Genomic DNA, 12,002 nt, shown 5'->3' with positions numbered 1-12,002 from the left:
TAGCTGACATGAAAGAACAATGACAACTTGCCCAGTTGAAACATATTCCTGAAGGCCTATATCTACTCTGTTTACTGGCAGATTATTTAAGCCTATACCACCATCTACTGATGAAACTATGTGTTGCTTATCCTAGTTTATTCGCTTCAAACCAGTTGATGGAAACGCACCTAATTCGCATTTTATTGACTTGACTTGATGCCTGTCAGGATGCAATTGTTCCTCATTGCGCTTTTGCCAAGCACAATCGTTTGACCTTGACAGATAAACTGTCCCATTTACACTGTACCGAAACATTTTCCACTTCAGGAACTGAATAAATATTCCTGTGCAAACTTCCTTGTATATCTTGAATGTGCTATGAATTATAGATTCAATGGTTAACTAGATGTATTATTAATGAAGTGTTCCAAGTTAAAAAGAAAAGATGAAGGCCTTTTGGAGAGGTTTGCATAAATCAAGGTAGAGTATGCACCTGTGCATCAGTCTTCTTTATTTACTAAGGACTTAATTTTACATGATATAACACGTGATTAAACAGGCTTTACATGTAATCTGATTTTGATTTTGAGTTATCAGAGTTGATGGTTGTCATATTGAGCCATCTGAAGGGAGTCTGAACCAACATGTGAAGCAAGAATGAGGAAAAATGCACACTGGTTCATCTGGCTAAACGACAATCAGACATTCTTATCATTGTGCTTTACTTCCACTATATAAAAGACTTGTTGTCACTGAGAAAAGCATGTCAAAGCCCAGGAGGGGTGTTCCTAATTAACATACAAATCAGTTGTCCAGGCTGAGACATAGGGAACCGTTACTGGAGAATGACAAGCATGTGCTCGTCACATATCATGTGAGCCACAAGTATTCATCATATAAGTGCATAGCAAGAATACAGTTTCAGCCTGGAGGAGGTGAGATCAAGAGATAATTTTCTAAACTAAAGAGGTTAGTCAAGAACAAAAGATACAACACAAAAAAGAAACTAATATGAAGATTTTAATTTGTGACATTTTAATGATATTTTCTAGCATTTGCTTAGAAATTGATCTATTTGTTGATTTCTTGCTTAACTACCTCTGGCCTGACCTGAGAAAAACATGACATGCCAATCAAAATCCCTAAACTCCATTAACTTACAGCAAAGAATGATTGATGTAACAGTGAAGTAGGGTAACAAAGGTTATTTTAGAGACGATGTCGAGTTGCCCTGCAGACGGATCTGCAGGAGGAATCGTCACCGAACTGCATTACATCTGCAAAGCTTAGCTCCACTTAAAAAGCAGCTCCATTTCAAAAGCATTACAGTGGACAGATGGACCCAATAGTTAAAAACGTGCCCCCAGCAAATTTGAATAATCATATAAAAAATAAAATGGTCATGTTTAAAAGTTGGTATAAAAGAACTATAACTTTGGAAAATAAAGCTCAAATGTATAAAATATTGTCAAGCATGAACTTTTCATTCATTATTAAACAAAAGGGTATTTTTACACTGTGATCATTCCTATGTCCATGTTTTGAAATTGTCCTTATTTCCTCTGAAATGTATTTACACATAAGACAACCAGCATAAAACTCAAAAATATAAAAATGGGGCAACAGTAAACCTCCTGGCCCTTCTGAGTTAGTCTACAGTTTTTATTTACTTTTTAAGAATAGTCTGTTTTGTACATAAACAAATCTTCTCTGAATTCTAAGAAATGAGCTTTGATAAAGGCATTGCCAGACCATTGCACTTTAGTATGTTTGTGTTGCTTGTTGGGATACTTACTGTCCAAACATACAGTAAGGTGGTTGTATAAGGCTTCATTATGAGAGAGTAGCCAGAGTGCTGGATTTCAGTGTTGAATTTCCATACATTCTCCTATACAGGCTGCCTGTAATCCAATACTTACTCTAGAAAAAGGAGGGCTGTAACTCTAGCAGGGTGAAGGGAAGACAGTGAGTAATATGTTCTGATAAGGCAACATATTTACAGTAACATATGAAGTATTTAACCCTGGCTTTTCATAACACCAGTATGTAATGTGAAGCCAGCTTTTGGGTTGTGATAAATGCAGATGTAAAGAACCTTTATTATGCTCCAGTGGAATGAGAGCACAAGTACAAAGACACCCTCTTGGTTTGAACAGACATCAGACAAATCTCAAACTCAGGTTTCTATTTTCTATTAAACTGATTGATTACCAATAAAAAAGAGATCAGGACAAGCCAGCTGCTCCTTAATGGAGATGGAGATGATCCCTTTATGTCGCAGATGCAATCCTTTGGGGATCCAGGACTGACTGGAGGAGCTGGACATTCGAGCCAGACTTCACCGATAGATTTAGGAGAAACATGATATATGTTCAGTCCTCCGTTCTTCTCCAAGTGATGTTTGTGCTTGAAGAAGTAGGTGTCTCCTAAAGAGCAGCAGCAGCAGTGTTATTCTCATCCTTTTGTCTTTTTCATCACATATTGAATAAAATATTAGCCTATTTATTTACCAGAATAGAAATTCAATTCAATTCAATTTATTTATTTATTTTTTATTATTATATTATTTCATTATTTTAAAAACTAGATGTTCTAGTTTATAAAAGTACATTCTACTTTATTACTCCACTAGAGGGAACTATTGGACTTTTTACTTCATTACATTTGATCTGACAGTCATAGTTACAACTTCCAAGTTATATTTCATTCAAAACATCTAATTAGTTTATGTCAAATGATACACTGTTATAGATTAAACCCCAAATTAAAATGCTGCTTACATGTTAATGTATCAATAATAATACAATAATATAATAAATACAACAATATAACACCCTGAAGGGGATATTAGGTATAATGAGTTCTTTTAGTTTTGGTACTGCTAGTACATTTAGCTGATAATACTTACATTGTGGTATTGCCCCTTTTAAAGCTGGAGTGCAGGACTTTTGTCTCCCCCCTCTGGCAGTGAGAGTAAAGGGGGGCGCATGCTATATATATATATATATATATATATATATATATATATATATATATATATATATATATATATATATATATATGTACACACACACACATATATATACACATATACATATACATATATATATATCATTTGATATCATTTGATATTTATTTGATGTGGCCATTTTCTGTGCACTTACAGCACTTGCCCTCTATTTGCTCAGGACGCTCATGGTTTTTAAAGTTGACTGCATAGCAAGGTAATATTCCAGCCAGATAGTAGACTTATGGTGTTTGAACATCTTATCTTGACATAGATCAGTTGTTTGCTGTTGCTTTCATGCCTTTCAGCTGCTTGCGCGTGTCTGTTGAAAAATGTCATCACCCTAAAATAAGCTTCTCTATGGCCTTGTTTATTTATCTAGTGATGGTGTCAGAAACTTATCACATATTTATCCACAAAACAATATTACCTTCCCAGCTGATGACGTCATCTATGGGGAAGGGCACTCCTTCCCAGAGGCTGATGTTCTGCGGGTAGTCTGGCTCCAGCTGTCGGGTCACCTTTTCATTTTTACGGCTCTCGTCGAACCTCCAAAACTCATCACCGCTGAACAGGTAGGTCTTGCCGTTATGGGCCGAGATGAAGGCTCCATCCACCCTGTTCACTGGTACCCCACTCTTTGTCCTCATTCCCCATTCAGACAGGGGCTGTGGGTAACCGTTCATGGCCACCGTGTCCTTGAAGACCCAGTACTGAGATCCTGACAGACATAAGAAAGTATGAGAGAAGAGAAGTAATTCATAATTTGCTTGTGCAAGTTAGACTGAAATAGAAGTTTGTAATGTTCACACATTTTTATCATGAACAACTGATGGTTAACAGGTTAAGTATAAAAAGTAATAACTTGTTTATTGTAGATCTTTATTTTGATTTATTTAATTCATTTTTACTAAGGAGGCCTCATACAATCATGTCTCCTATTGGATTGAGTCTTTGTTTTTTGGTCTGGATTTTTTATTCTTTCTGTTCAAATCAAATCAAATCAAATCAAATCAAATCAAATCAAATCAAATCAAATCAAATTTTATCTGTGTTTCTGCTGACGGTTTTATTAGTCCGATGAAACTCTAGTGTTCAAATCCACCGCCTTCAAAATAACATCCAAGAACCAAGACTCAAAACTGTGATCGCCAAACTTAGATTCAAACCACAGCCGTGCAGAAGCAAAGGATTTTGCTTCTCACCGATGAAGAAGATGATATGACTGTCACTCTTCCTCTCATACACAGCATCGATCTTGTTTGTTCCTGGAGGAAGGCCGATCCAGAAGTTTTTGATCTTAGCCGGATACCAGGAGAACAAAGGCCTGTCTTGCTGTTTCCTCCAGAAGTGATCACCTTTCCAGGAAAAGACAGTGAACATGACACCAACATGTGTGACTGTACACTCCATAGATCACATATAAAATACCAGCAAATTCTGAATATCTTTAAGCAATTCAGACGATTACAATTATTTTGGAGTCTAAGGATTCCCACATTAATCTGTTTTGAGCATCCCAGATAGTTTTTCCTTACCTTTAAAAAAGAAGACCTCTCCCCTGATATTGGCCACTGCGTCAAAATCTCCCTGACAGCGCTCGAGGAATGAGGGGTCATACCTGGGACAGCAGAAGTTTAGCCAAAAATTAGTTGAAATTGTATTTTCGTGGGATGTAGTATGATAGAGATTCACCAGAGGGTGCAACAAGACCAAACTGTCACAGTGAGGATCGATCAGAAGGCTTTTATCAGCATCCACTGGTCTTAAATTACTCCTCATCACTCATTTGCCTATCCTAAACTGAGTGCCTCGATGTGATATTCATAGTTTGTATTGTCTAGATGGATGTGCAGTACTTTTATCACCGTGCTTGCTCTGGCTCAACTCACTCCTTTGTTGGTCTTGGCGGAGGTGGACTCGGCAGGCGTGGGAGGACAGGGTCAACACCACCTGGTGGCCCGCCGTCCTTCGCACCTGCAACGGAAAGGTGACAGCACATAACGTTGAAGAGGTGGTGAAAGCACAAATTTTGCAAGCAACCCACATTCTTCTCAGTAGCCAGAGGAGTTTGACACACAGGACGCAAACACACAATGTTCCTTTTTTAAGACAGGCAAGCTGCACGGTTGCATGAGTGCACTTTCACATACATATCAGAGAGCAGGTTTTGCCTCTTCATTTGGTTTTATGAACATCTGTATCCTTTGTGGAATGTTTTATTAAGCTATAAAACAATACACTTGCAATGGAAAATAAAGATGTTTTTTTTGTTTACTTATTATATAAGCTCATCACATAAACCAACCAAACAATCAGAAACATTTCCTACTAGTTTATGGCCACAACTTCTCCATTTTTGAGGATATTACAGGGTCAGGGCCTATCATAAACCACTAGCAGTTAAAATGAACAGTTACTATTTTATTTTATAGCTCAATTAATCAAGTAATATGAGAATTTTGGACAGGATAAACTGGTAAAAAATGATTCAAGGAGGTTTCTGGGACCGAGGATTTCAATGTCGGTCTATCGCTCCGTCTGCCAGTCCACCACATTGATCCAGACTAAAATATCTCAACAACGACTGGATGGATTGCCATGAAATTTGGTTCCATACATTCATGTTCCCTAGAAGATGAAACCTACAGACTTTGGTGGTCCCCTGACTTTTCAAGTCAAAATTTGACTTTGTTCATTACTTTGTTGCATGACTTAAGTCCTGCAAAACTATGTTCAAGTTAAGAAATGTTAGCATGCTACTAGAGCACAGTAAACTGAGATTGTAAACCTGGTAAATATTACCTGCTAAACATCAGCATGTTAGTATAGTCACTGTTAGCATTTAGCTCAAAGCACCACTGTGTCTACTAGAAGTACAGCCTTACAGGGCCGCTAGCATGGCTGTAGACTCTTTGTCTTGTTTCCCCGCATTTCATAAACTTGCAAGTCTACTTGCCCATTTTAATATGTTCCTTGTGGGAGGTTTCATGTCAGTGATGTAATTTACCAGAATAAAACCACTGCAACGTAATGGACAGCCGCTAAAATATCCAGTAAGCCATTTTAAGTCCCAAAGAACAGTTTATGGTTGCCCTCCTGTTTCCTCAAGTTTCATGTTTCAATCTTTAAGACAGACATTAAAAACACACAACACATACTGTAAGTTGGATCTAATAAATGTCATAGACATCAGTTTGAGATGTACTCTATGATTCAAAATGCAGTTAGTTCGACTGGTCACTGACCGTAAAGCTGCTGGATGGCCTGTCTGTCGTCCTGGGCCAGCTTGAATTGGAGAATGTCTTCCACAGGACCCTGGTAGTACGGCCTCATGATGGATGGGTCAGAGGAAGAATGGCCCAGGCCCAGCGCATGGCCGAACTCGTGCACTGCGACTGTGAACAAGTCTGTGCTTCCGCTGTTACCTGAGGAAATGTGAAGTAAAAGTGTTACTGGGCCACATAAATAACTAAATTGGGATTTTGATGGTACTCAATATGCAGATGTATTTTCTGCTTTTCTGACTTTTAAAACCAGTTCATTAGATGAGGACTGTTTTCTTTTTTGATTACTACAGATCACTCTCTCATTACACTTTTCTAAGGCAGACTACATTTCCTGAGAACAGGTTCTCCAGCCATCATCTATCCACCATGATTTCAATCAGTAAATACCTCCATGGCTCCATATCTCATCATCATCAAAGTGTGTGTCACCCGACAGAGGGAAAAAGGCGTGGGCTAGGGTGCCACCCTGCCCGTCAAAAGGGTACCCATCGTCATGCAGCAAGCGGGAAAAAGACACTCTGATGTCCCCTCCAGCTGCAGCCCCCCTGTTGTTACTCGGCAGCCGACGGAAACTCAAGGGGGCCGCGTCACTCCAGGCTTTGAAGGCGTGAGTCAGGATGGTGTCCACCAAATGGTCAGGCATGGTGGGTGAGATGGAAGGCGATGGATAGCTGTGGACACTGCAAACAGGAATACAATTTGTATTAAAACAAAGTTGTGTTTAAATTCATAACACAGGATCAAAATTTAATCTACAGTAGATTGTGTCTATCAAAGAATTTTGGTATATTTTGGATATGGATATTTTGGTTAACAGGAACCTTGCTACTTTTCCAGCTTAACCCAAAGTTTGAGGATATGTCTGGTGATATTCTATGTCTTTATTTGAATTTTAAATTCTCTGATTTCATGATTGTGCCCCCTGGTCAGCTTTACATACAGACGGGTGACAAATTTAAGGAAAAACCAGTGCAGGTCTGAATGCTTGACCCCTACAGTGAGGGGATCTGGTGGCTCTGTTATGCTGTTGGGGGCATTTTGCTGACATGGTTTGGGTCCACTAGTCCCCTTAGAGGGAAGGGTCACTGCAAATCAATACAAAGTTGTTCTGAGTCATCACCTTTATCCTATGATGAAACATTTCAATCCTGATGGGAGTGGTCTCTTCCAGGATGACAATTCATAGGGCACGAGGGGTCACTAAATGGTTTGATGAGTATGAAAATGATGTGAATCATATACTATGGCCTTCACAGTCACCAGATCTCAACCCAGTTGAACAGCTATGGGAGATTGTGGACTGACGTGTTAGACAGCACTCTCCACCACCATCATCAAAACATCAAATGAGGGAATATCTTTTTGAAGAATGGTGTTCATCCCTCCAGAAGAGTTCAAGAGGCTTGTAGAATCAATGCCAAGGCTGAGGAACACCATAAAGGTGATGACTCAGAACAGCTTTGTATTGATTTGCAGTGACCCTTCCCTCCAATGGGACAAGTGGACACAAACCATGCCAGCAAAACACCCCCAACAGCATGACAGAGCCACCATATCCCCAGCAAAGCTCTGTGACTCATATAGGGAAGCGATAAAACCACAGTGTAACATGACCGGAAACGCACCTCCATGTGAGGTCTGTCTTATCCCACTTAAGGCCTGTCAGAGCATATCTTTTCTTCCTCCTCCTTTTCAGCATGTCCTCACTTCCAACAATATCAGGGAGAGAGCATCGTGGCATAACCATGAGTTTGAGAGTTTCGCTGTCTGGAAGAGAAGCGATTACACACAGTATGTCGAAACAAAAGAGCAGATTACAGGAAGTTTGGGTGCTCATGATATGCAGGACATAAGATGGAAGATATCAACTTGACAGATCCAATATGAGAAGTTACCAAGCACTCCGGTTTCCTGGATCCCACCAAATCTCTGCATAACACGAATGGCTTTCTCAATTCCCTCCTTGGTTTGCAGCTTACTTGTGCGTGGGTCAGGAGGAGGAAGGTAGCCATACCTGCTCAGCCAATCCTGGACAGAAAACAAAGACACCAGAGGATGTTTGGTAATCGGTGTTTTTGGTACTTTCCCAATGATGATAACCACAGCACAGGATGATCGGATGTGAGAAAACACTTACTTACTTCCTTTGGTGGCGAATGAATTCTCAGTAAATGCACCATTAACCACACTAAACCAAAATTATCTCTGAAATTCATCTCTTACATGAGTCGATTTAAGGATTCTGGGTAAATGCTGATGTTATGAATGGTATTTGATACACTGCTCCACTTATGACCAGTTTTCAGTCAGACCCCGCACGTCCCTCACAATACAGTGTGTCAGCCTTTTGTTCTCATTAATATTGCATGAGTCTGTCCTTGTTGAGTGAGTTGCGTGATGGAGTAAAGTCTGTGTACCATTTGCTGTCACAATAACTCAATAGAGATTGGATGGCAGGTGAAATAAACTGATTACATGCACCTTTGTCTGTCAAAACAAGCAAAACCTTACTTAACAGTGATTTTGAAACATGCTCTACTTCCTCTGATTGTCGCCTCCACCCATATACTTAGAGTTGAAAGGGAAAGGTGTTGGCTCCATCAACAGTTGTCTTTCTGTGGGTTTTTACACCGCAAAAATGTTTACCTTACAGTAAGCAGTGTAGCTTTAGTCCCTGCATTATATTTCCAACAAGTAAAAAGAATTTTTTTTCCAGCAAATTCAATTGTTTTTTTGTTTTTTTTAATTTATTTTGTTTGACTGATAATATTTTGAAATAGGCAGGTTACCTTATTTTTAAGTAAAACAATCTGTAGACTTTTTCACTCCACTCAGATTTTTATGCATCTGGAGGCCCAGAAACCAGCAGCATCCTGCTGATGCACACTTGACATGATGACTTACATGAAAGAAGGGAAATTTTACTGTTTTTTTCATACACACGACATACTAACGCTCATAAATATGTGGTTGCGCAAAAGAATGACTTTATTTATGTCATTTTGGGGAAGCGCATATGTCAGCTGGAAATGGGAATAAGGGAAGCTCAGAGATTTCAAAACTGTGTTTTTTCTTCTGATTTAAAATTTAAAATGTTCTTTCATAATTACTGTAAAGTGAAAGCAACTGTAATGTCTGAATACAGTGTTCATACCTTTTTTGCTGCAAAAAATAATAATGATCATTTACGGTTGGTTTCTTTTTATCAAAAAGTAACAAAACATTGATGTCCTTTATTCTGTTTTTTTTTTTTTCTTTAAGAAATCACATGAGTCATCTGGATGCTGTTTGTGTGAAACAGCCATCAGCCTCTTTATATATAGTTTTCTCAATTTGACACACTGCTCATATCAATCATAGAGAAGTCTTTGTATGTCTGGCGTACAGATTGACAAATATTCACACAAGAACATTGAATACAAGAGCACATCAACAGGTATGCAATGTGAGTTTCCGATCAGACAGCTGCAGCTGATTCAGAACGCTGCTGCTCGAGTCCTCGCTAAGACCAAGAAAGTGGATCATATAACTCCAGTACTTTTAAAGTACTGCTGTTGGTTTATAAAGCACTGAATGGTTTAGGGCCAAAATACATTTCTGATCTGCTGCAACATCATGAACCATCCAGACCTCTAAGGTCGTCTGGGACAGGTCTGCTTTCTGTCCCCACAGTAAAAATTAAACACGTATCTGTAAATTAACACATCTGAAACAAACTCACAGAAAGCTGCAGGTCTGCTGCAACTCTCAGTTCTTTTAAATCACAGCTGAAGACTTTTCTGTTTGCCGCTGCCTTTTATTAAACCAAATTTGAGGGTTAATATTTTACACTGCACTGTAACTTTTATTCTTCTGTTTTATCTGTCTTATTCTTTTTTAGCTTCTTTTTATTTCCAAATTTGACTCTTTTTAATTGTATTTAAATGTCTTTTTACTTGTGTTGCCTTTATATTCTGTCTTGATGCCTTTTATGCTCTATGTAAAGCACTTTGAATTGCCTTGTTGTTGAAATGTGTTATACAGATAAACTTGCCTTGCCTTCAGCAAAAACTGCTGGTGGTTTGGAGAAATCACCCTCAATTGGTGTATAAATATTTGTGATTAAATTGACATAATTAGGATTTTACAGTAAATGATTAATTGGCACAGAAGTAAGAAAAAAATATCCATACATTGATATAGCCTATAATCACAGACTTAGACTGAGTTTAAGCAAAAATTAGCTTACAAATAGAAAATGAGACAATATGATGCCATTTCGATATTACACTGAATCATACATTATAGGCTTGCAGAATTAATACATAATCAAATGTCAGCTAAAGGCAAACCACACACATGTAAAACTTTGAATAAAATTACATTTTATCTCATTAATGCTACTCACCACAGCTTTACTATACTGATCAGGCACTGGGGATGAGCTTCCTGATACGATTAAAACCATCCACAGCAGAGGCGCCAACTCCATCTAAAAAAAAAACACAAAACAAAACAAAACCCTCCGTTATCATTAGGATACTTATTGTTTGGAGAAAACCGTGACATTTCTTGTTTCTTCTTGCTTGTTTCTTATTATCCCAAAGCCAAGATAACGGAGACAAAGCTCACCGTTGTTGCTCTTCTGAAGCATCTGTCTGCTCTCAGAGGAGTAGGCTGGGTTTATCGATCATCCCTCAGTCATCTCTCTCTCTTGGTCTCTGTAAGTGTCTGTGTTTAGTCACGCAACAGCATCTGCATACGCGCGTAAAACATGTTTCAGAACAGGTGCAGTGGTGCGCGTTGGTACAGATACAGGTAAGAGGTCCAGATACTTTTCAGCCATTTTCCAGAGAGTAAGTGGTCAAAGTGACTTTGAAGGAATCTTTCTGATAAATTTTACAATTACAGGACAAAGCAAGTGCCATAATTAGCCAGGATGATATATCAATGGATATAACTTATTGCATATATATGTGGATTGGTGTATGTTGGCTGATAAGTAAGAAGGGATGTCAGTTTATTTTTTGTTTTTCAACCATCAAATGTCTTGTGCTGACTTAATGATGACTTAATACAAAAAAATAAGGAAGGTGTCAATTTAAAAAAAATGATCAGATTTTTAAACTCTCAATGTCAATATAGTATCAGCCTAAAAATCCTGCATTGGTCGTGCATTATAAATGACTTATTAACCATATTAAGATATCAGAAAGTGGTACCAATTCTGTGTTTTTATATGTTTTTATTTGAACCATAGACTGTTTAAAATGTGGGTATAATTTGGGATCATCATGTAATCTACCACCTCTTGGACACAGCAGCAATCCCAGTTAAATAAAGGAAAGCCTTGAGAGGTGATCTAAAGTTGCTTATTTGTGTTTTGTGCACAAACAAAAGAAGGAAAATAAATTAAAGCTGTACCTCTGTTAGCCTACAGCTTGTGGCTAACAGCAATAAAAAGTCAGCTAACTTAAAAAATAAACTCAAAATCCTTGCAAATATATAAATAAGCTAGGATTAAACATACTCTATTGCCACTCTCAGTTGTAACTAAACGCAAATTTAGTTACATTTACGCACTGGCGCCGGAAGTAGGGGGGCCAAGTATAATCAGGGCCAATCGGTGCTTTCCCAATAATGATAACCACAGCACAGGATGATCGGATGTGTGAGAAAAAACATACTTCCTTCGGTGGTGAATCAATTCTCAGTAAATGCACCATTAACCACACTAAACCAAA

The 12,002-nt window shown here is 38.3% G+C and overlaps 1 protein-coding gene across 1 annotated transcript; it reads right to left on the bottom strand.

The window, feature by feature from the left end:
- Positions 1 to 679: 679 nt before the first annotated feature.
- Positions 680 to 11,106, bottom strand: LOC121886520 (matrix metalloproteinase-25-like). The gene is made up of 11 exons (XM_042396564.1): positions 10,891 to 11,106; positions 10,667 to 10,750; positions 8,175 to 8,307; positions 7,905 to 8,046; positions 6,667 to 6,959; positions 6,238 to 6,417; positions 4,882 to 4,966; positions 4,528 to 4,610; positions 4,195 to 4,347; positions 3,420 to 3,710; positions 680 to 2,408 (listed from the first exon to the last, which is right to left on the bottom strand). The coding sequence occupies exons 2-11, from the start codon at positions 10,748 to 10,750 to the stop codon at positions 2,167 to 2,169; spliced, it is 1,686 nt and encodes a 561-aa protein (XP_042252498.1). The 5' UTR covers positions 10,891 to 11,106; the 3' UTR covers positions 680 to 2,166.
- Between the last annotated feature and the right edge of the window lie 896 nt (positions 11,107 to 12,002).

This window comes from Thunnus maccoyii, chromosome 20 (genome assembly GCF_910596095.1).
Source record: "Thunnus maccoyii chromosome 20, fThuMac1.1, whole genome shotgun sequence".
Lineage (NCBI taxonomy): Eukaryota > Metazoa > Chordata > Actinopteri > Scombriformes > Scombridae > Thunnus > Thunnus maccoyii.
Note: the sequence above shows the minus strand (reverse complement) of the source record. Positions and strands in the feature narration are given on the sequence as shown.

What these genes read in the sequence shown, in the direction of transcription:
- LOC121886520 (XM_042396564.1), bottom strand. Translation starts at nt 10,750, where the DNA reads ATGGAGTTGGCGCCTCTGCTGTGGATGGTTTTAATCGTATCAGGAAGC. An exon ending in AGAGGTCTTCTTTTTTAAAG is followed by an intron (nt 4,348 to 4,527) that starts GTAAGGAAAAAC and finishes TTTCCTGGAAAG; the next exon opens with GTGATCACTTCTGGAGGAAA. An exon ending in TCATATCATCTTCTTCATCG is followed by an intron (nt 3,711 to 4,194) that starts GTGAGAAGCAAA and finishes TATGTCTGTCAG; the next exon opens with GATCTCAGTACTGGGTCTTC.